Here is a 24,613-nt window from a genome sequence, read left to right as displayed (position 1 = left end):
TTTTGTTTGTGCCCTCTGGTTCTGCTAACCGAACTCACCCTGAAGAATCGCCTATAATTAATCTCCTAGAATAAACCACTGGTGCAGAGGACAACCAAAAAAAAACCAGCAGACACTGGAGTCTGTCAACTGTACTCTCAGGAATCTGTGATAATACCCATAATCCTCCCCTGCAGGTCTGCTGCTCCTCCTGCCTGGAAAAATCGCATTAACTCCATGTACAGTTGGCTGGGAAACGCATGGCGACAATTGCACTGGTATGTTGCTTCTTTAACTTTTTATTATCATTATTATCTAACATTATATTTTCATTGGGTACTTCAACACATCATATATATACTCATTGAGCACTTCATTGGGTCGACCTGTAGACTAGCTTGTTAATGCAAATATTTCATCAGCCAATCATGTGGCAGACATGGTCAAGAGGTTCAGCTGTTTTTCAGAGCAAATGTCAGAATGGGGAGGGAAAGTAATCTAAGTGACTTGATTGTGGAATGATTGTTGAGATTGTTGACTGTAAGAGAGATAGTGTGACTGTAAGAGAGATAGTGTGACTGTAGGAGAGGTAGTGTGACTGTAATAGAGATAGTGTGACTGTAAGAGAGATGGTGTGACTGTAATAGGGGTAGTGTGACTGTAATAGGGGTAGTGTGACTATAAGAGAGATAGTGGGATGCAGCCTCTTCCACTCTCCTGTTTCCCTGCAGACGTGAATGAATGCATTGACCCTGTCTGTGGCAAGGACGCCAGATGCTTCAACACCATAGGCAGCTACTTCTGTAAGTGTCATCCCGGCTTCCACGTCCATTCAAACTCCACGACGTACACTGGCGTGGAAGGAGCATGTCATGGTAAGAACTCGTGACTGCATGAGTGTGCATGCATGTGTGTGTGTAAGAGATAGATAAATAAATGTGTATGCTAGTGTTGAATCCTGAAAATGTATATACGTGCGAATAATTGTATATATACAAATTACTTAATAGTAATAACAAGTACACTACAAAATTATGCTAAAAATGTTGCCAGGGGGATGTATATATTAATGATAAATTGCATGAAACATGTTATTTTACTGGGTAAACCATGTTAATTCATGGGATGTTCATTAGATAATGAATTATTCCCATTATTCTATATATCTTTGCCCATGTTCTGGAAGAAAATCAGTGAAATCCTCTTTTGGAACATTTTATATCCAAAATGTAGTTAACATTTACATTGTGTTCCAGCATGCTACAGATCGGACAGGGTTTTGAAGAATAAGTGTGTTTCCACGGTAACGCGTGTCCCCTTCCTGGTCCTCAGATATAAACGAGTGCTTAGAGAGGCCTGGTATCTGCGGGGCTAAGGCCTCCTGCCAGAACATCGTTGGCTCCTACAACTGCACCTGCTCTGAGGGATACATCTCCAGCACTGGGGAGAGAGTTTTTCAACCAGCCAATGGAGTCACCTGCACAGGTACACCTCCCATGGGCACCCCTTTAAACTGCACTGGAACACACAGCAGGCATGGAGGAGATGGAGGAACGTGAGAGCGTGTCTTGGGGAGAAGGCCCTCCCCTCTCAGACTATTCGGGTGAGAGATAGGGTTGCCAAATGTGAAATATGTTAAAACAGCTTGAAAACAGTAAAAAAAAGTGCCGTGGTGCAGGCAGAATTTGATTAAAAACTAGCAATCGCATTTCTGACTGAGCGCTCGGTCAGTCTAGCTTTGTAAGCACTAACTCCAGTTGCAGCACACATACACACACTGTCAAGGGAGGCTAGTTTGCTCTGTTGCCTTTAGCTAACCTGGCTAGCACCTGTGTGTTGTATATGCGTAGTTGGTGCTTCTGTGTTTGTCGCCGTGTGTTTTATGTACCTTTCGCTGTTCAGTCATTATTTTTCAGTTCATCCATGTCAATCCTTTATTCAGACCGGACATTTACATATATTGATCGCAAACACAACCTGTACAAATAATGAGAAGGCCAGAGATGACTGATTGACCACTGCAGGAGAATGATTGACAGACCTGACTAGATGATTGGCAGCTGGGAGAGAGTGATTGACAGGCCCAACTGGGTGATTGGCGGCAGGGAGAGAGTGATTGACAGGTTGCTTGCCCACTGCAGACGAGGATGAGTGTGGGAGAGCTCGTCCGGTCTGCGGCAGGAACGGAACCTGCACAAACTCACCTGGTGGATACACCTGCACCTGTGAGGCTGGCTTTAGTAACCATGGGGACAGCCACGCACCTTGCTCAGGTAACGAGTGTGACCCCGGGTCTCTCAGTACCTCGCATGCTGCGATCAGACGCATCATGGTAGACGGTAGATGGCAGTATAGAGGAAGAGAGCCCAATGATAAAAACGTGATTAGGACGGAAAAGTACTCCATCGACGGCCTCTTAGACGACACTTGCTGTTGAAGTTTAAAATTATTGAACTTTTTAAAATTGTATTCAACAGAATTCCAAAGCTGATGTGACACAACACAGCACAACGCAAAATCGATGTTGAAATGTGTATTCTGTGTTTGAAGTTGTTCTAAATACAAAACATTTGGTCACAAATTAATGAAATGGATATAGAAAACTAAATCTTGTAAAAAAAATGTGTAATTTTGTCCCCCAACATCGATAATTCAAACTCGATCGTTCTTTCCCTCTCCATATTGGAAACTGCCTGTATTACCGGGCGATTCCTGAGCAAAATCCCCATAGCAATGTATGCTGTATTTGCTGCCATGCCATCCTGCCTTTTTTCTAATACCGTTCCAAAAGTGCTGTTCTACCGTCTACCACGATCCATGTGAAGGCAGCATGACTGAAGCATGCTCCGCCCGCTAACCTGTAACTTAGCGAGAAGCAAGCCTGCCATCCCATTCTCCCACACCTTAAGTGCAGCAAGACTTTCTCCCAAAGACTTCATGAAGCATGTCCACTCACACCAAGTTTAGTGAAGCATGTCCATTCTCATTCTCAAGTCACATTGCAGCAAGATCTCTCTCTCTCTCTCTCTCCTGCCTTAATGAAGCTTGCTCTTTAGCCTTGTCCTTTTAACCTCCTGTTCTACCCATTTTACTCTATCTCTCACCCTCAACAGCCTCTCATTTCAAATACAAATTTGATCTTAATTGAAATGCCTGGTAAAATAAAGGGTAACTTGTATGTATCTGTATGTATCTGCCTAAATTTGAGTGATGCATGTTCTGTTTACGCCTCACTGGACCCAGTTTGGTGGCTTGTTACAGGGATCCTTTCGCAGGCAGGATAAACCCTTTGAAGAGTAGGATTTTTTTTGTTGTTGAGTGTTCTAGAAGTCCATTGCTTTCAGTAACCAGTAGTGATTTGTTACATCAGCATCTGAATGTAGAGTTAAGAACTATATTTTCTTGCACCGTAAAGGGTCAAAGGTTATCCCCTGTATTGGATATGTTGAGGGTTTGAGTCCTCTTTTCCCCACCTATCTGTCTCTCTCAGATGTAGACGAATGCTTGACTGATGCCACACTCTGTGGAGAAAGGGGGTCATGTGGCAACATCGAGGGCAGCTACACCTGCACGTGCAGCCATGGTTACAGTAACTACGGCTACGCCCAGGGAAGATGCGTAGGTGAGTGGCTTCTTTGATTTGAGCCCTGGTTTGGGCCCTGGCACAGGTCCTCTCTTCGTGGAGTACACATGTTCTCAGGGTGGAGTATGTATGTTCTCTGGGTGGAGTTTGTATGTTCTCAGGGTGGAGTATGTATGTTCTCTGGGTGGAGTTTGTCTGTTCTCAGGGTGGAGTATGTATGTTCTCAGGGTGGAGTTTGTCTGTTCTCAGGGTGGAGTATGTATGTTCTCAGGGTGGAGTTTGCATGTTCTCTGGGTGGAGTTTGTCTGTTCTCAGGGTGGAGTATGTATGTTCTCTGGGTGGAGTATGTATGTTCTCTGGGTGGAGGTTGCATGTTCTCTGGGTGGAGTTTGTCTGTTCTCAAGGTGGAGTATGTATGTTCTCAGGGTGGAGTATGTATGTTCTCAGGGTGGAGTATGTATGTTCTGTGGGTGGAGTTTGCATGTTCTCTGGGTGGAGTTTGTCTGTTCTCAGGGTGGAGTATGTATGTTCTCTGGATGGAGTTTGTCTGTTCTCAGGGTGGAGTATGTATGTTCTCAGGGTGGAGTTTGTCTGTTCTCAGGGTGGAGTATGTATGTTCTCTGGGTGGAGTTTGCATGTTCTCTGGGTGGAGTTTGTCTGTTCTCAGGGTGGAGTATGTATGTTCTCTGGGTGGAGGTTGCATGTTCTCTGGGTGGAGTTTGTCTGTTCTCAGGGTGGAGTATGTATGTTCTCTGGGTGGAGTTTGTCTGTTCTCAGGGTGGAGTATGTATGTTCTCAGGGTGGAGTTTGTCTGTTCTCAGGGTGGAGTATGTATGTTCTCTGGGTGGAGTATGTATGTTCTCTGGGTGGAGTTTGCATGTTCTCTGGGTGGAGTTTGTCTGTTCTCAAGGTGGAGTATGTATGTTCTCAGGGTGGAGTATGTATGTTCTCAGGGTGGAGTATGTATGTTCTGTGGGTGGAGTTTGCATGTTCTCAGGGCGGAGTATGCATGTTCTCTGGGTGGAGTTTGTCTGTTCTCAGGGTGGAGTATGTATGTTCTCTGGGTGGAGTTTGCATGTTCTCTGGTTGGAGTTTGTCTGTTCTCAGGGTGGAGTATGTATGTTCTCTGGGTGGAGTATGTATGTTCTCTGGGTGGAGTTTGTCTGTTCTCAGGGTGGAGTATATATGTTCTCTGGGTGGAGTATGTATGTTCTCTGGGTGGAGTTTGTCTGTTCTCAAGATGGAGTATGTATGTTCTCAGGGTGGAGCATGTATGTTCTCTGGGTGGAGTATGTATGTTCTGTGGGTGGAGTTTGCATGTTCTCTGGGTGGAGTTTGCATGTTCTCTGGGTGGAGTATGTATGTTCTCTGGGTGGAGTATGTATGTTCTCCTTGTGTTCATTTGGGTTTACTCTGGGTCCTCTGGTACACTCCTGCCAGTGCCCTGGACCAAGGCACTAGCTTCTCCTAAGCAGTTACGGATGGGCCAAATGTAGTGTAGTAATGATCCTACGGGGTTAATAATGTATAACTTAACTGTCAGGTACCTAGTGTCTAATTAGACTCATTTTTCTGATGCCTGTAATATAATCTCAAACTTCTGAAGCATCTGAAGAGTCACATTATTTCTGATGCAGGTTTGAAATAACCAGAGGACCTGTCAGCAGTTTGGCCGATTCTGTAATATCCACAATACAGCGCAGGTGTTCATGCTGGTTTCAGAAAGGTGGGGGGAATCAAATCAAGGCTGAACTCAGTGTCATAAAAATCTTTATACCTCTCTGTTCCCCCCTCAGAGCTGAATTGTGACATGTATCAAGCCACAGTTGCACCTGAACAGGTAAGGGTCTTGCTTATACACCTGACTCCCCACTCACCATCACACTGTTCTGGATGTGACACACCACTCTCTCTCTCTCTCTCTCTCTCTCTCTCTCTCTCTCTCTCTCTCTCTCTCTCTCTCTCTCTCTCTCTCTCTCTCTCTCTCTCTCTCTCTCAGGGTTTTACAGGTCTGAAGTATATTGTGTCTCTAATGAGAAACAGCTGTTTGGAGCTGGAAGCTGGTGGATCAGCGCAGCTGAATGGAGAGACGCTATTAGAGGTACAGACCGGTCTACAGACCCACAGAGTACTGACCCACAGAGCCGCAGATCGATACTGACCTCCACAACTACAGATCCATGCTGACCTTCAATGACCTACAGATCTACACAACCTCAATGACCTACATAACTGCACAACCCTCCTGACCTACTGAATAAACAAAAAAATCCCAAAAAACATAATAATACTCTGATATATATGAGCGTGCACGCACACACACACGTACACATTTCAATAATACCTCTCTCTCCCTCTCTCTCCCTCTCTCCCCTCATTCCCCTCCCATCCCTCCCCCCCTCTCTCCCCCCACCCCACTCTCTTCCCCTTCTCTCTCTTTCTCTCCCTCTCCCCCCTCTCTCTCTCCCTCTCTCTTTCTTTCTCTCCCCCCCCCCCCCCCTCTGTAGAAACTCTTCACTAAGACAGATGACATCATGTCGGACGGGCCACCAAAGAGCAACCATGATGTGAGTGCCCTGCTGCTCTCCATGGAGACCGCCATGAGGCTGATCGGCCCTCAAATGAGACAGCCCAACACCACGATAGAGACTAAACTCACAGGTACTGACCCCATACAGACACACACTGACCCCACACACAGGCACACACTGACCCCACACACAGGCACACACTGACCCCACACACAGGCACAGTGACCCCACACACAGGCACACACTGTCCCCACACAGGTGCACACTGACCCCACACACAGGCACACACTGACCCCACACACAGGCACAGTGACCCCACACAAAGGCACACACTGTCCCCACACAGGTGCACACTGACCCCACACACAGTCACACACTGACCCCACACACAGGCACACACTGACCCCACACACAGGCACATACTGACCCCACACACAGGCACACACTGACCCCACACACTGGTACACTCTGTCCCCACACAGTTACACACTGATCCCACACACAGGCACACTCTGACCCCACGCACAGGCACACACTGTCCCCACACAGGTACACACTGACCCCACACACAGGCACACACTGACCCCACACACAGGCACACACTGACCCCACACACAGGCACATACTGACCCCACACACAGGCACACACTGACCCCACACACTGGTACACTCTGTCCCCACACAGTTACACACTGATCCCACACACAGGCACACTCTGACCCCACACACAGGCACACACTGTCCCCACACAGGTACACACTGACCCCACACACAGGCACACACTGACCCCACACACAGGCACACACTGACCCCACACACAGGCACACACTGACCCCACACACAGGCACATACTGACCCCACACACAGGCACACACTGACTCCACACACAGGTACACTCTGTCCCCACACAGTTACACACTGATCCCACACACAGGCACACTCTGACCCCACACACTGGTACACTCTGACCCCACACACAGGCACACACTGACCCCACACACAGGTACACACTGAGCATATGACCACACTGACAAGCATGATATGACACACATAACCATCGGCCCACATGCCTTACACAGGTTTGTGTATTGTTCCTGTGTATGTGTGTGCATGTGCATATGTGTGTGTGTGTGTGTGTGTGTGTGTGACACAGGTGTGTGTTTGGGTGTATGTATGTGACATAGGCGTGTGTTTATGTGTGTGTGAGACACCGTTGTGTGTGCATGTGTGTGTGTGTGTGTGGGTGTGTGACACAGGCGTGTGTTTATGTGTGTGTGAGACACCGTTGTGTGTGCATGTGTGTGTGCGTGTGGGTGTGTGACACAGTTGTGTGTTTATGTGTGTGTGAGACACCGTTGTGTGTGCATGTGTGTGTGCGTGTGGGTGTGTGACAAAGGCGTGTGTTTATGTGTGTGTGAGACACCGTTGTGTGTGCATGTGTGTGTGCGTGTGGGTGTGTGACACAGGCGTGTGTTTATGTGTGTGTGAGACACCGTTGTGTGTGCATGTGTGTGTGCGTGTGGGTGTGTGACACAGGCGTGTGTTTATGTGTGTGTGAGACACCGTTGTGTGTGCATGTGTGTGTGCGTGTGGGTGTGTGACACAGGCGTGTTTATGTGTGTGTGCGTGTGTGTGTGTGTGTGTTATTAATGTAAGGAGTGTGTTTTCCCTGCAGAGGCGGAGCTGCGGGTGTGGAGAGGCAGAACTCCGCCACAGGGGCTCACCAGCGTTGCCACCGAACACGCAAGACTGGACATCCACTGGGAGAGCGCTACGGGGAACGGCTCATACCCAGGTACGTCATCATCATCATCATCATCACTACGCTATCATCATCATCATCATCACTATTCTATCATCATCATCATCATAAACATCATTAGCATCATCATCATCATCAACATCATTATCATCATCATCATCATCATCATCATCACTACTCTAACATCATCATCACCACCATCACTTTCCTTAAATAAAGTTAAAGAAATTGAAATTGATTATAGCTTCATTTATAACAGGATCTCATTTTATAGCTGTAGATCTTAGTTTATGTTAATAACCGAATAAGCAGGAAACGGACATCAGGCAGCTCAGCTTCCCTCGATCCCTAGTCAGTGTGAGCTGTTCAGACAACTGCTTTCTTGTGCCGCAGGTTTTTCTATGGTCTCCCTGGTGAGCTATAAGGGCTTAGAGGCCGTCACCAACCACTCCTTCCCCAAGTCTGATGATGCGCACAAGGGTCACCACTTCCAGATCAACTCCAAGGTGGTGACCGCTATTGTCAGCAACCCGGCAACAGAACACCTGGACAAACCCGTCACCTTCACCTTCTCCCACCTGCAGGTGAGACTGGCCCAGGCCACACAGGTATAACCAACCAATTACCACACATGGTTTACACAGGTGTGTGTGTGCATGTGTGTGTGTTCAAGGTCAAGTTCAAGTTACTTTATTTGTACCCGTAGGTAAATTTGTTTGCAGAGAGAGTCACACAATACTTTAAAACACATAAAATACAACAAGCGTATAAAGTGCAGGGTGCAAAAAGTGCTCGGGGGTTCCAATCCTCCAGTGGATCGGTAAATACAACGCAGAATAGACGCATCAGACAGTGGAAAGCTTATCAGCGCTCTGACTTGTTCCACTCAATAATGGCTGCTGGAACAAAGCTATTTCTATAGCGCTTAGTTCTGCACTTTGGGACGGCAAGTCTACACCCAGAAGGGAGAAGCCGGAATTCACCGTGCAGAGGGTGGAACTCATCATTTATAATTGAGCTGGATATTCGCTGTAGCTGCCTGATGTATAGAAACTCAGGATTAAGCTCAGTATGTGTGTTCGTGTATGTGCGTGACATGAACCACACATGCATGTTCTCTCTCTCTCTCCCTCTCTCTCTCTCTCTCTGTCTCTCTGTCTCTCTCCCGCTTAGTCCCGAGACATGAATCACACATGCGTGTTCTGGGACACGCGGAGCGGGAAGGAGATGTGGTCCACGCAGGGCTGCAGGAGGGTGAAGTCGAGTGCCACACACACCACGTGCTCCTGCACCCACCTGAGCAGCTTCGCCGTTCTGATGTCCCTTTATGACATGAAGGTGAGCAGTGCCTTTTAGCTGAGGAGTATTACGCACAGGGAGCCGCAGGTGTGTCTATAAGCCCTTTATGAAGGTGTTCTGTCATGGTAATGAAGGTGAGCAGTGCCTTTTAGCTGAGGAGTATTACACACAGGGAGCCGCAGGTGTGTCTATAAGCCCTTTATGAAGGTGTTCTGTCATGGTAATGAAGGTTAGCAGTGCCTTTTACCTGAGGAGTATTACACACAGAGAGCCGCAGGTGTGTCTATAAGCCCTTTATGAAGGTGTTATGTCATGGTAATGAAGGTGAGCAGTGCCTTTTAGCTGAGGAGTATTACACACAGGGAGCCGCAGGTGTGTCTATAAGCCCTTTATGAAGGTGTTATGTCATGTTAATGAAGGTGAGCAGTGCCTTTTAGCTGAGGAGTATTACACACAGAGAGCCGCAGGTGTGTCTATAAGCCCTTTATGAAGGTGTTATGTCATGTTAATGAAGGTGAGCAGTGCCTTTTAGCTGAGGAGTATTACACACAGAGAGCCGCAGGTGTGTCTATAAGCCCTTTATGAAGGTGTTATGTCATGTTAATGAAGGTTAGCAGTGCCTTTTAGCTGAGGAGTATTACACACAGGGAGCCGCAGGTGTGTCTATAAGCCCTTTATGAAGGTGTTATGTCATGGTAATGAAGGTGAGCAGTGCCTTTTAGCTGAGGAGTATTACACACAGGGAGCCGCAGGTGTGTCTATAAGCCCTTTATGAAGGTGTTATGTCATGTTAATGAAGGTGAGCAGTGCCTTTTACCTGAGGAGTATTACACACAGAGAGCCACAGGTGTGTCTATAAGCCCTTTATGAAGGTGTTATGTCATGGTAATGAAGGTGAGCAGTGCCTTTTAGCTGAGGAGTATTACACACAGAGAGCCGCAGGTGTGTCTATGAGCCCTTTATGAAGGTGTTATGTCATGTTAATGAAGGTGAGCAGTGCCTTTTACCTGAGGAGTATTACACACAGAGAGCCGCAGGTGTGTCTATAAGCCCTTTATGAAGGTGTTATGTCATGTTAATGAAGGTGAGCAGTGCCTTTTAGCTGAGGAGTATTACACACAGAGAGCCGCAGGTGTGTCTATAAGCCCTTTATGAAGGTGTTATGTCATGGTAATGAAGGTGAGCAGTGCCTTTTAGCTGAGGAGTATTACACACAGAGAGCCGCAGGTGTGTCTATAAGCCCTTTATGAAGGTGTTATGTCATGTTAATGAAGGTGAGCAGTGCCTTTTAGCTGAGGAGTATTACACACAGGGAGCCGCAGGTGTGTCTATAAGCCCTTTATGAAGGTGTTATGTCATGGTAATGAAGGTGAGCAGTGCCTTTTAGCTGAGGAGTATTACACACAGAGAGCCGCAGGTGTGTCTATAAGCCCTTTAAGAAGGTGTTATGTCATGTTAATGAAGGTGAGCAGTGCCTTTTACCTGAGGAGTATTACACACAGAGAGCCGCTGGTGTGTCTATGAGCCCTTTATGAAGGTGTTATGTCATGTTAATGAAGGTGAGCAGTGCCTTTTAGCTGAGGAGTATTACACACAGAGAGCCGCAGGTGTGTCTATAAGCCCTTTATGAAGGTGTTATGTCATGTTAATGAAGGTGAGCAGTGCCTTTTACCTGAGGAGTATTACACACAGAGAGCCGCAGGTTTGTCTATAAGCCCTTTATGAAGGTGTTCTGTCATGGTAATGAAGGTTAGCAGTGCCTTTTACCTGAGGAGTATTACACACAGAGAGCCGCAGGTGTGTCTATAAGCCCTTTATGAAGGTGTTATGTCATGTTAATGAAGGTGAGCAGTGCCTTTTACCTGACGCGTTTTACACACAGAGAGCCACAGGCGTGACCACGTGCTCTATGAACCCCTTATGAAGGTGTTATAAGGCAGTCCGCTCCTGTGCAGGTCTAGCAATGGTCACCGTTGGAGAACAGTAACTATGTAACAGAGGAACTGATTTAGAATGTTAGATATGTCACCTGCAGGCACCTGTAGCCCAGATCAAATCTGTTGTGACAGAGCCAACTAACAGGAGTGCGTAAGACTCCCACCACATTTCAACTGATTAGTGTGAAATGTTTCAAAGTTCCAAGTCAATGTTTTTGTCAATGTCGTTACATTAGAAGGTTCAGTTAAGAACATTCTAATTGCCTGTTTGAAAAGTTGTTGTGTTGGCAGCTATACTGGCAGCCATGCTACATTTGTCAAAGGGTGTTCCTCAAGGGTCAAGTGCTGTTTACCCTTACCCTTAATTAATGCCATTGTTACATTTTTCAGTGTCTGTAATATTCATATTTATGCAGATGGTGCAGTTCTGTGTTGCTTCTTCCACTCTATGCCTCTATGGCGGTTAAAAATCTGCAGCATACTTTTGTTGCTTTGCAAATGGCACTCACAAATCGTAAACTTGTTTTAAATAGTAATGAAATGAAGTGCATACTCTTTACCCAAACAAAACAATTTGATTGAGTGTTTATCTCCCGATAAACACTGTAGATGGTGCTGCTATTGAAAGAGTCCCCCATTAAGAATACTTTGGCGACTGGATTTATCGTAAAATCACTTTTATGTTCCACATAAATAAGCAGGTAAAAAAAAGAAAAAAGAAGCTTGGCTTCTTATATAGGAACAGATCTTGCTTCCCTATCTTCATCGGAAGGAACTTAATTGAATCAAATTTTCTTTCTGTCCTTGATTATGGGGATGTCATTTACTGTATATATAAATGCAGCTTCAGCCTCTAGATGCTGTTTATCATTCCGCACTGAGATTTATTACAGGGACGATTATGGTACTCATCACTGTGTTTTATATGACAAATGTGGGTGGCCCTCCCTCTCAGTAAGAAGAGATTACCATTTGTATCTGTTCATTTATGAACCCCTCCTTCACAAATGACCCTTTTATCTTACTTCACTTTTAGTTTTCAACCCTTGTGTTGTCTTTAGGGACAAAAATGACCCGCCACTATGTTTTACAGCAGAGAAAACCCCCTAAAATATATTTTATATTTTTTTGATGACAAAGTTTGTGATGGATGACAGATGTAGGTTTTTTTTTTGCGTGCATTAAGCAGCATTGAGCGGGTGGATGGATGTTTGCGTTGCCAGGACACGTTCCAGCTGCAGCTGATCACGTGGGTGGGGCTGTCGCTGTCTCTGGTGTGTCTGCTGCTCTGCATCGCCACCTTCTGCTTCTGCCGGTCCATCCAGGGCACCCGCAACACCATCCACCTGCACCTGTGCATCTGCCTCTTCATCGCCGACCTCATCTTCCTCGCCGGCATCTCCCGCACCGAGAACAGGGTCTGTGTCTCCTCCCCGTCTGTCTGTCTGTCTGTCTGTCTGTCTATCTCTCCCTCTGTCTGTCTCTCTGTCTCTCTGTCTGTCTCTCTATCTGTCTGTCTGTCTCTCTGTCTCTCCCTCTGTCTCTGTTTATCTCTCTGTCTCTCCTTCTGTCTGTCTGTCTCTCTGCCTGTCTCTCCCTCTGTCTGCCTCTCCCTTTGTCTCTCGTCCGTTTCTCTGTCTGCCTGTCTCTCTGTCTCTCCCTCTGTCTCTCTGTCTGTCTGTCTGTCTGTCTATCTCTCCCTCTGTCTGTCTCTCGGTCTCTCCCTCTGTCTGTATGTCTCTCTGTCTCTCTGTCTGTCAATCTCTCTCCCTCTCCCTCTGTCTGTCTGTTTATCTCTCTGTCTCTCCTTCTGTCTGTCTCTCCTTCTGCCTCTCCCACTGTCTCTCTGTCTCTCCCTCTGTCTGCCTTTCCCTTTGTCTCTTTGTCCGTTTCTCTGTCTACCTGTCTCTCCCTCTGTCTCTCTGTCTGTCTATATCTGTCTGTCTGTCTGTCTATCTCTCCCTCTGTCTGTCGGTTTATGTGTGTGCGTATGAGTACTGTATATCAGCGCATGTGTGCGCACGCACATGCATGTGTGAGTTCATAATTCTGTGAGTTTCTACACGTAAAAATGTAGGCTCCTTGCGTGTCTTCCTGGGAGTAAACGTGTGATTTCCCCGTGACTCTCTCCCACGGTCCCCCCCTGCCTCTCCCTCTCTCAGGTGGGCTGTGGTATTGTGGCGGGGCTCCTGCATTACTTCTTCCTGGCGGCGTTCTGCTGGATGTTCCTGGAGGGAGTGCAGCTGTACCGCATGGTGGTGCTGGTGTTCAACACCACACTCCGGCCCCTCATCATGGTCGCCGTCGGATACGGCGTTCCCGCGGTGATCGTCACCATCTCCGCCTTGGCCAACGCGCATGGATACGGCACGGACCGGCAGTAAGGGACGCCCTGCTAGCTCTACTAATACAATTGCTGCTGCTAGTACTAACACTACTACTACTACTACTGCTGCTGTTGCTGTTACATCTAGTACAACTACTACTAATACTATTATTATTTTGTCTGCTTCTGCTTCTCCTGGGACTAATACTATTGCTACTGCTACTACTACTGCTGCTGCTGTTGCTGTTACATCTAGTACAACTACTACTAATACTATTATTATTTTGTCGGCTTCTGCTTCTCCTGGGACTAATACTATTGCTACTGCTACTACTACTGCTGCTGCTGTTGCTGTTACATCTAGTACAACTACTACTAATACTATTATTATTTTGTCGGCTTCTGCTTCTCCTGGGACTAATACTATTGCTACTGCTACTACTACTGCTGCTGCTGTTGCTGTTACATCTAGTACAACTATTACTAATACTATTATTATTTTGTCTGCTTCTGCTTCTCCTGGGACTGATACTATTGCTACTGCTACTACTACTGCTGCTGCTGCTGCTGATATGTCTAGTACAACTGCTACTACTTCTATTAATTTTAATAGAAGTAGTACAATAAGTACAATTAAGCAACAATACAGAGGCAAATGCTCCCCCATCATTCAACAGGCACATTATTAACAGTGAAGAGAACAAATTAAGTGTCAAAAAAGAAATGTTGCTTCTATGATAACATAAATAATAATAATAATAATAATAATAATAATAATAATAATAATAATAATCATGTGTGTAGCTGCTGGCTGAACCTGGAGAATGGTTTCATCTGGAGCTTCTTCGGTCCCGTCTGCATCATCATCATCACCAACGCCTTCTTCTTCATCATCACCGTGTGGAAGCTGGCACAGAAGTTCTCCAGCCTCAACCCGGACATGACCAATCTGCGCAAGATCAAGTGAGTGTGTGCGCGCATGCGTGTTCATGTGCGCGGAGAGGATGTGTGTGTTTGTGAACCTGGGTCAGCTCTTGATGCAGTAAAGAAAAAGTTGAGCGTCTTATGCAGTCGACTCACATGCACTTCAAGGAATGATTGTTTTGATCCCTCCAAGGAAGATTTAATGAGACTTCACTCCGCTGCCAGACATACTTCAGTTCCCTTAGTGCGTGGGTTTGTGCTTGGTTATTTTGCCTCTCTCCAGAGCAGAATGAAAATGAGCAGTGGGGATCTGAATATAAAATTGGGGAGTACAGAGCCAAATCAAGAAAGAATATGGGTATCTGTTCATAAATAGGTATTTATTAGACTTTTTTTACTTCGACTGCTGTAGCCTATAGCTCTCTCTCAATAATAAGTGCTTCTGTCTGCAAAAACATCTGTTTTTGCACCATGCTTTGAAAACCCTAGAGCCTGTTGTTCATGAAAATCCCAGGAGATCAGCTGTTTCTGAGATACTCAAACCACCCTGTCTGCCACCAACAATCATCCCACAGTCAAAGTCACTTAGATCACATTTTTCCCCCACCTTATTGAACATTAACTGAATCTGACCTGTATGTACATGGTTGTATGCATTGCACTGCTGCCACGCTATTGGCTGATTAGATAATCGCATAAATAAGTAGGTTTATTAAAAAATGATGTTGCTAATTAAGAGCTCGGTGAGTGTATATGTATATTTTTACCCAAAACATTATGGAGCGCACTGTATTTAAGAATAACGGACAATTCAGCTGTGATTACGGCAGACAGCAGTCCTCGTTTGAACTGTTTTTTTCAGTGGTTTTGAAAATACAGAACCCTTATCAGTTATATTAACCCTTATCATGTTCACCCTCTGGTGTGGCATGCGGATCGATCCATGTCCCAGAGAACCTGAGTGCACTGGATTTCAGTTGGATGACTCTGGAGTTTGCATGGGTGCATCATGACCCCAGCCACTCCCCCAAAATTCATGGTAAATGGTAAATGGGTTGGCATTTATATAGCGCCTTTATCCAAAGCGCTGTACAATTGATGCTTCTCATTCACCCATTCATACGCACACTCACACACCGACGGCAATTGGCTGCCATGCAGGGTGCCGACCAGCTCATCAGGAGCAAATGGGGGTTGGGTGTCTTGCTCAGGGACACTTCGACACAGCCCGGGCGGGGGATCGAACCGGCAACCCTCCGACTGCCAGACAACTGCTCTTACTGCCTGAGCCATGTCACCCCCATCATCTCCATGTCACCCCCATTAATCTCCGAACCACTCATTACATGACAGTACATTACATGTTATTTAACTGATGCTTACGTGTGTCCAAAGTGAATTACAGTTGATGAGACTAAGCAGGGGACAATCCCCCCTGGAGCAATGTGGGGTTAAGGGTCCGGATGGGCCTCGCTCAAGGGCCCAACGGCTGTGCAGCTTGAACCACCAACCGTATGAGGAACAGCAGTACCCCCTGTGACCTAAAAAAGCAGCAGGTGTGGGATGCCCTTTTGGTCTGTGCACACTGAACGAATCATCATCAATAATACATCTGTAACACTCAACAGTCGGGAACAGAGAGCTGCTTTGTGGTCCTTGATTAGACATCAAGGACCACAGTGGAAATAAGACTGTGACTTTATTGTGTTATCCTTGACAATTTTTTTTTTTAACTGGGATATTTGTCTTATTGCTTTATTATTGTCAAATAATTAAATTAAAACTGAAGCCACATTTGCATTACAAATAATGATTACCGCAATTTAATTGGGCGATACATCCATCCATCCATCCATCCTTTATCTTAACCCGCTTATCCTGAACAGGGTCACAGGGGGGCTGGAGCCTATCCCAGCATACATTGGGCGAAAGGCAGGAATACACCATGGACAGGTCACCAGTCCATCACAGGGCACACACACCATTCACTCACACACTCATACCTATGGGCAATTTAGACTCTAACCTGCATGTCTTTGGACTGTGGGAGGAAACCAGAGTACCCGGAGGAAACCCACACGAACACGGGGAGAACATGCAAACTCCGCACAGAGAGGCCCCGGCCGACGGGGATTCGACCCAGGACCTCCTTGCTGTGAGGCGGCAGTGCTACCCACTGCACCATCTGTGCCGCCCTTGGGCGATACAATACACTTTAATCAAAGGAGTTGGCTCACTCAGTTCTGCGACAGCCTTTGGACAAAATGGCGACTCTCGCTAATGTGCAAAATGAGCGCTAGTCTGCAGGCAGAGTGATAATGGGACGAGTTTGGACAGAGTATCACGCTCCATCAAACCCAGACCTTTTTGCCCATCAGCTGACCCCAATTCACATCTCTGTGAGCTTATCCCCTCCCAGACTGAAATGAGCCCGACCACCGGTCAATAATCTCACTGAGGTGGAAAGGCTACTTTTTAAGGGGCTCAGGTTCCAGAAATGTACCTCCTAAAAAACAAGGAACACAGAACTGTGCAGCAGTGAGTAAAGATGTTTGCGTGTACTGTATCTTGGCATCAAGGTGATAATGCCAACAATGTGATAATGTGAGAATGTGTGTTGGTGTTTATGATGGTAAAGGTGTGTGTTGTTTGTGAAGATAAGGGTATTATATTGTTTGTGAAAATAGTGTGTGATTATGTTTGTAATGGCAAGAGTGTTTATTGTTGCAATGGTAAGGGTATATGTTGTTTTTAATGGTAAGGGTATGTGTTGTTTGTGAATGGGTTTTGTGTTGGTATTTCTGATGGTGTTTGTTGTTTGTGATGATAAGGGTATGTGTTATTTGTGAAGGGGGTGTGTGTTGGTATTTCTGATTGTGTTTGTTGTTTGTGATGACAAGGCTGTGTCTTGATGTTAGTAAAGGGGCTAGTAGGATTTGTAGGGGCTGCCTGTAGTGTATTGGTTAAGGTAAATGACTGGGACATGCAAGGTCGGTGGTTCTAATCCCGGTGTAGCAATAAGATCCACCCAGCCATTGGGCCCTTGAGCAAGGCCCTTAACCCTGCATTGCTCCAGGGGAGGATTGTCTCCTGCTTAATCTAATCAACTGTATGTCTGGATAAGAGCATCTGCCAAATGCCAATAATGTAATTTAAAAAAAGATGGGCCCATAAGGTGGCTGTCAAGGTGTGCCCCTTGTGTAAAAGTCTGTTGTAAAAGGTGAAATTATGCCTCTGTCTCCCCCTACAGGGCGTTCACGGTCACTGCCATCGCCCAGCTGTGCGTGCTGGGATCCATGTGGATTTTTGGCTGCTTCCAGTTCGAGGGCAGCTCGCTGGTCGCCTCTTACCTGTTCACCATCTTCAACAGCCTACAGGGGGCGCTGGTCTTCATCATGCACTGCCTCCTCTCCAAGCAGGTGCGACTGAGTCTGTGAAGTAGTCTTAAATCCGACCAAGAACCACTTGTATGAACAGATTTGCCAGAGCCAACTGTGGCAAAGAAATATGAGACATATTGGGAGAATCCTTGGAAGGAACCAAACTCAGATGTAGTCATATATAGTGACACGTATAGACTGACTGGGGAGTAGTTGGAGGTAAGAGGCTTGTAGAATGTGCACAGAAGATATGCTGGGAAGTGCTGTGGCTCACTGTGGCTCCCCGCTGCCCCCTGCAGGTGAGGGAGGAGTACGCCAGGTTCCTGTCCTGTATCTGCACTGATCTGGCTGAGAAGAAGAAGTACTCAGAGTTCAGCAGCAGCCACCCATCCAGCAGCTCCCAGGTACACACACGTGCACACAGACACACACACATACACACAAACACAACCGCACACACACAAAAGTGTACACATGTACACACAAACACATACACACACGCATGCACGCACACACACACACACACACACGCCCAGGCATGCATGCAGACATGCACACTCGCAAACACATACAAACACAAATACATGCAACACACACACACACACACACACACATGCACACATGCACACACACGTATGCATGCACAAGCATACAAACACATCAAAAAAAATACACACACATGCAATCATTTTTTATATACAAACATTTGGCCACAGGTTTTGAGTAGAAGTAGAAGCTACTTTGTAAATGTATGGCCTTTTGTCAATAATCTTTTTAAAAAAAAGGTGTAATCACTTCATTTTGAGTGACGGTAGATTTCCTGTCTGCCAGGAATCCAGATCACTGGGGAGTGGTCAGAACACTGGGGAGTCACAGATCTGAGGAGGACCACTGCTGTCCCATGATGCCTTCTGCCCTTGTGTGACCCTGGCATGACCCCTGGCATGTTGATTAAGCTTCCTGCACTTTAACTGTACCTTGAACACAAGCAACCAAATCTAACCAGACCTGTACTTTCAAGGGGAATTCCACCCTGGGTTCTTCTATTCACCATAGAAGAGCAGATTAAAACTGATTAAAATGAGCTCTACAGCCTACCTGTAGTGAGTGCAGAGATGTACCCCCAAGTCACGCAAAGAATGTGTGTAGCGTGTAAATTATACGGACAGGCGTATACAATTTTCCACTTCTGCTGAATACAAACAGTGTTTACTACTTGGCTGTTATTACTTGGTCTGGAAGCTGTTCTAGCCCTAACCCTAACCCTAACTCACTTGCAATGGTTTAATGTCAAAGAAGCAAGGAATTTATTTTTACCAGATACTGTAAGATGAGGGTGTCTGAAAACAATGGTTGATGGAATTCAGTAATTATATAACATTTTGAGCAACATCGTTGAGCAAAATGGAGAGGTTGAAGTAAAAATTTTAATATAGTTATTAATATATAATTTTATATAGAGAGCTTAATATATATTATGTGTGTCTAGAGCAGGGGTTCCCAAACAGTAGATTGTGGGGTCACCTGAAATAAAAAAGAAAAAGAAAAAGAATATGTGAATGTAGGCTACTACATGTTGAATATCACAGCAAGCCAACTATAATAAAGCTACAAGGCAGGGAGGTGGTACATGGTGCCATGTAATTTTGTGGGGTATAGGGATCAAGTACATTTGTGAACATTCAATTGGTGTCACATCAGAAAAAAGTTTGGGAACCCCTGCCTAGAGACTAGCTGTTCTGTTTCTGGGTTTTTTGCGTGCGTGTGGGTGTGTGTGTGTGTGTGTCTGTGAATGTGTGTGTGTACAGGTATGTGTGTGTGTGTGTGTGTGTGTGAGCATCAATGTACGTGTTGTGGGGACATGTTCTGATGGAAAGGTACTTGATCTATAACTCAAAAAACAACTCTCCTCTGATACGCGGTAGGTGTGAAGCTTAAAAAGTATGTATGTACGTTTGTATACAAGTACAGCGCAGTCCATAAGTATGGGCAGTGGTACAATTTCTGTTCCTTTGGCTCTGTGCTCCAGCACATTGGATTTGAAATGCAACAGTGAATATGAGGCTAAGGTGCCGACTGTCACCTTTGATTTCAGGTATTTACATTCATATCGGGTGATCTGCGTAGCAAGTGGGCAAATAGGGGCGGCCTGTAGCGTAGCGGTTAAGGTAAAGGACTGGGTACACGCAAGGTCGGCGGTTCTAATCCCGGTGTAGCCACAGCAAGATCCGTACAGTCGTTGGGCCCTTGAGCAAGGCCCTTAACCCTGCACTGCTCCAGGGGAGGATTGTCTCCTGCTTAGTCTAATCAACTGTATGTCGCTCTGGTATGAGCGTCTGCCAAATGCCAATAATGTAATGTAAAAATTGACTGGTGAACCAAGGAAGACCTCTACAGCTGATGATGAAATAATTCAGGCCATAATGAATTAAGACCTGTCTGAGGAGGCAGATGTGGATGTGTCAGTGACTACTCACCAGCACTCTGGATTTGTTTAATTTATAATCCAATGCTCTGGTGTACAGAGCTAAAAGGACAGAAATTTATACCACTGCCCAGTTCCTCATGAACTGCACAGCGTGTATGCATTTTATGTTTCTATATTTGAGTTTTTTGAACATATAATATATGTCATATTTTTGTAAAATGCTCAAATCTGATCAGCATTAGGCTCGGTCCAGTTGATGTGAAAGCTGGTCCACTCCAAAAGAACCGGGCCGGTCCTGGGTCCCGCTTGCTATCAGTCTGGACTGGAGTGGAGGATGTACGGAAACCAGCATTTCAATGCACTTTCACCACAGGCTTAGGGTGAAGCCACACATCCTCAGCCAATTTCTCAGCCAATGACATCACCTTTCATTTTCAATGAGAGCCGGTTCCTTTCACGTCCGCAAGGCATGTTGGGATAGCTGGCGACGTGAGGTAAAGCCGGGAAAGTGACGGGGAACTTGAGGCGATAACCAATCACATTAAAGATCTCACCATAACCAACCACAATAAAGATCCCACCATAACCAACCACAATACAGATGCCACGATAAACAACCACAATAAAGTTCTCACCATAACCAATGATTAACATTAATGATCTCACCATAAACTACTATCCCACGATAACCGACCACATTAGAGATTCCATGATAACCAATCCAAGATCCCACATGTAAATTGTCCCCCATTTTCATATTTTATAAAGCCCACAAGCCCCCGGCTGTGTGAGGCGAGAGTGTTGTCAGGTGAGGTTGTTGGTTCTTGTATGGCTTCACCCTGAAACATATTTTATGTTTTGAGGAACGATACATCGTCAGTTATGTGAAAAGTTAGATTCTTTCCAATAGATGCAGACCTGCATTATAATTAGTTAATTTATCCTCAAATGTATGAAATGCGTTCACTGTCAAATGATTGAATCATGACATGATCTGCTTATTGAACAATTTGACTGTAGTATGATCTGATTGCTTGATTATTTGTTTGTAAAAATATTTCATATAAATATTTGCACAGCCATGTCAGTATCCTTAAGAAATGTACAAATTATTGTGGCCTGATCCAAAAAGAAGATATTTTTTGTTCATATTCTGTTTATTACATTTTATTTTAATATTTTTTTACAGTTTGTATTTTATAAGCTTTGCATAAAGTCTTTGCACAAAACTTTGCATTTTGGTTGTTTTTTTCCTGTACCAGTACCAGTCTTTAGTTCAAAGCATTAATATTAATATTATTATTTACACTCCGTGACCCCATTTTTAGGTATCTATTAGACCTTTTTTCACTTATTGGTGTTCTGCTGCTGTAGCCCATCCACTTGTGTGGTGTGTTCAGAGATGCTCTTCTGCATACCACTGTTGTAATGTGTGCTTATTTGTGTCACTGTCACCTTCCTGTCAGTCTGGCCTCTCTCATTAACAAGCCATTTTCACCCACTCTTTTTTCCGCACAATTATCTGTAAACTCAGCAGTTTATGAGATAATCAAACCACCCTGCCTGGCACCAATAGCCATTCCATGGTCACGGTCACTTAGCTCACATTTATTCCCCATTCTGATGTTTGGTCAGAACAACAACTGAACCTCTTTACCATGTCTGCATGCCTTGATGCGGTGTGTTTCTGCCTAGTCTATCTAGTAGGTCATACCTACTCAATATGATCCTTACTGTAACTACTGTACTCGTCCTTCTCTCTCTTTCTTTTTCTTTGGTGTTATACCTGTCTCTCTCACTCTCTACCTCCTTATCCCCCTTTTTCTCTCTCTCGCACTGTTGCTCCTTCTCTCTTTCCCTTTCTCTCTGTCTACCTGTCTCTCACAGTCTCTCACCTCTTCCTTATCCCCCCTCTCTCTTTCTCTCTGTCGTTCCTCTTTCTTCGTCTCGATAAATGCATGGACCCTTATCCTGAAGGGTCACTCTGCGTGTCTCAGTGAGTCATCACACAGCTCATTCAGAGCCTGCAGTAACTAGAAATAAAACATAAAAATGTGGCGAGACTAATATAATACGTGACATGACAATAGAATACCTAAGACAATAACTAAACATGAAACATGACATGACAAGCATAAGACATGACACCAGCCGCATGCTGACTTCTCTGCTGAAACACCACATCTCTAAAATGTGAAAACACATGCAGATCGTACTGTCAGAAGCCAGAGTCCATGGGTCCATTATGCCTTCTGTAGCGGTTCAGGATTATGGTGGTGGTGCAATGGCATGGATGTTTTCGTGCCACACATATGGCCCCTTAATACACATTGAGCATTGTTTAAATGTCAAAGCTTACCATAGTATTGTAGCTGACCATCTGCATCCCTTTATGACCACAGTCTACCCATATTCTGATAGCTACTTCCAGCAGAATGAGCCATGTCACAAAGCACACATTGTCTCAAGCTGCTTCCATGACCATGACAATGAGTTCAGTGTGTTCCATTGGCCACCACAGTCGCCAGATCTCAACCCAGTAAAACACTTTGGGGATGTGGTGGAACAAAAGGTTCGCAGGATGAAAGTGCATCTGACAAATCTGCAGCAACAGTTTGATGCTACTCTACCATGTGAACATAGACCAGAATCTCTGAGGAATGTTTCCATGCCACAAATAATTCAGGCTGTTCTGGGGCAAAAGGAGGTCCTACCCAGTAATAGAATAAAGTGGTCACTGAGTGTACAACTGAGCATTAGCAGTCTCTAATAATTTTATTTATTGAGTTTTTCTTTTCTATCCTTTTTGAACAAAACTATGCCCTGCAAAATCATGTGTTCAGAAACCAAAAAGCAGATGTGAACACCCAACATATGAAAAGTACACATGAACTAAAAATATAATCTCACTTATTACATAAAATGAGAGCAGAAAAAGTTAACCAATGCTATTTCAGATTAAATGTTTTCTTTCACATAAACGTTGCAGTTTACATTTTGAAAAACGTGGCCTATTATCTTTTCACATATTGAATAACCAATCATATGAAAATATCAATATTTTAATTCATATGAGGAAATGTTCAATTTCACATTTCAATTTCACAAATGTTCAATTTCAAAAAATTTCATAAATGATTATACAGCATAATCACCACTTTTTAAAAGAACAAAGCCACTGGTGTGTGTGTGTGTCTGTGTGTGCGTGCATTTGTGTATGTGCATGTGCATGTGTGCGCATGCGTTTGCGTTTGTGCGTGTGCGTTTGTGTGTGTATGTGTGTGTGTTTGTGTGTGTGCATGCGTTTGTGTGTGTGCGTTTCTGTGTGTGTGTGTGTGTTCCTGTGTGTATGTGTTTGTGTGTGCGTTTGTGTTTGGATGCGTGTGTGTGCGTGTTTGTGTGTGTGTGTGTACATGTTTGTGTGTGTGTGTTCGCGTGTGTGTATGTGTTTGTCTGTGTGTGCATGTTTGTGTGTATGTGTTTGTGTGTGTGTGTGTGTAAGCGTGTGTGTGTGTGTTTGTGTGTGTGTGTGCATGTGTGTGTTTATGTGTTTGTTTGTGTGTGTGTGTGTGTGTTTGTGTGTATGTGTGTGTGCATGTTTGTGTGTGTGTGTGTGTTTGTGTGTGTGTGTATGCGTGTGTGCGTGTGTTTGCGTGTGTGGGCGTGTGCGTGTGCGTGTGTTTGTGTGTGTGTGTGCATGTGTGTGTTTGTGTGTGTGCATGTGTGTGTTTATGTGTTTGTTTGTGTGTGTGTGTGTGTGTGTGTGTGTGTGTGTGCATGTGTTTGTGTGTGTGTGTGTGAGGCTCTGGGACATGCTCAGGAGGCAATTTTACCATGACACTCACAATCACTTCACAGTAATTTTCTCCTGAGTAGCTGATTGTGTGTTGACCTAAAGCAGTCACATTAAGACAGAGACGGAAACAGAAGAGACACACTTTCATGCAGAAAATAGAAAGCAATTAATTTAACAAACATTTTACTCATCACGCCTGTCATCACCAAATGACAGTATTGGAAAGATGACTTGTTGAATCAGCCGGATCGTAACAGAACACAGTGTCCTGCCTCACCCGCTCCCAGCGTGTGACCGCTTCTATAGCAGCACCTCTCCCCGTCCCTCCCTACCTCCCTGTGAACCTTAATTGTTGTCTCTGTGATGTGCTTTGTGTATCGGTATTTTTAGTTGGCTAGGTAAGCAGTGTTTGGATAGTTCACTTTGGTCACTTTTGCTCTGTTTGTTTGTTTATTTGTTCTCAAAAAAATAAAAATAAAAATAAAAAAAGGCCCTTGTCCTTATCTTTGTTGTACAGGTAGCAGTTGAAATTGTACTTCCCTCTAGGGTCCTTCAGCGAACTTATCCCTGGTTATGGGTATGCACTTTGTTGTATGTCGCTCTGGATAAGAGCGTCTGCCAAATGCCAATAATGTAATGTAATGTAATGTAGACCAGGGCCGTTCCCC

General features: G+C 45.0%; 1 protein-coding gene across 2 annotated transcripts in view; it reads left to right on the top strand.

Annotated features, from left to right (window-relative positions):
• The window catches only part of LOC133122024 (adhesion G protein-coupled receptor E2-like), a 30,304-nt gene extending 8,926 nt beyond the window's left edge, over positions 1–21,378 (top strand). The window contains exons 2-18 of one of the 2 annotated variants that reach the window (XM_061231682.1): positions 177–257; positions 711–854; positions 1,312–1,464; positions 2,121–2,252; positions 3,470–3,601; positions 5,359–5,402; positions 5,562–5,663; positions 6,070–6,223; positions 7,769–7,888; positions 8,249–8,439; positions 9,029–9,193; positions 12,315–12,509; positions 13,254–13,471; positions 14,222–14,380; positions 17,592–17,760; positions 18,021–18,125; positions 18,553–21,378. In XM_061231682.1, coding sequence (XP_061087666.1) covers positions 177–257; positions 711–854; positions 1,312–1,464; positions 2,121–2,252; positions 3,470–3,601; positions 5,359–5,402; positions 5,562–5,663; positions 6,070–6,223; positions 7,769–7,888; positions 8,249–8,439; positions 9,029–9,193; positions 12,315–12,509; positions 13,254–13,471; positions 14,222–14,380; positions 17,592–17,760; positions 18,021–18,125; positions 18,553–18,603 — 2,315 coding nt within the window. In that variant the 3' untranslated portion in view covers positions 18,604–21,378. The remainder of the gene's footprint in view (positions 1–176; positions 258–710; positions 855–1,311; positions 1,465–2,120; positions 2,253–3,469; positions 3,602–5,358; positions 5,403–5,561; positions 5,664–6,069; positions 6,224–7,768; positions 7,889–8,248; positions 8,440–9,028; positions 9,194–12,314; positions 12,510–13,253; positions 13,472–14,221; positions 14,381–17,591; positions 17,761–18,020; positions 18,126–18,552) is intronic. The other variant, XM_061231683.1, reaches the window with a different exon arrangement.
• The last annotated feature ends 3,235 nt before the right edge of the window (positions 21,379–24,613 follow it).

The sequence above is a fragment of the Conger conger genome, chromosome 2 (genome assembly GCF_963514075.1).
Source record: "Conger conger chromosome 2, fConCon1.1, whole genome shotgun sequence".
Taxonomy (NCBI): domain Eukaryota; kingdom Metazoa; phylum Chordata; class Actinopteri; order Anguilliformes; family Congridae; genus Conger; species Conger conger.
The sequence above is the reverse complement of the archived record's forward strand: the minus strand, read 5'-3'. Positions and strand labels throughout refer to the sequence as shown.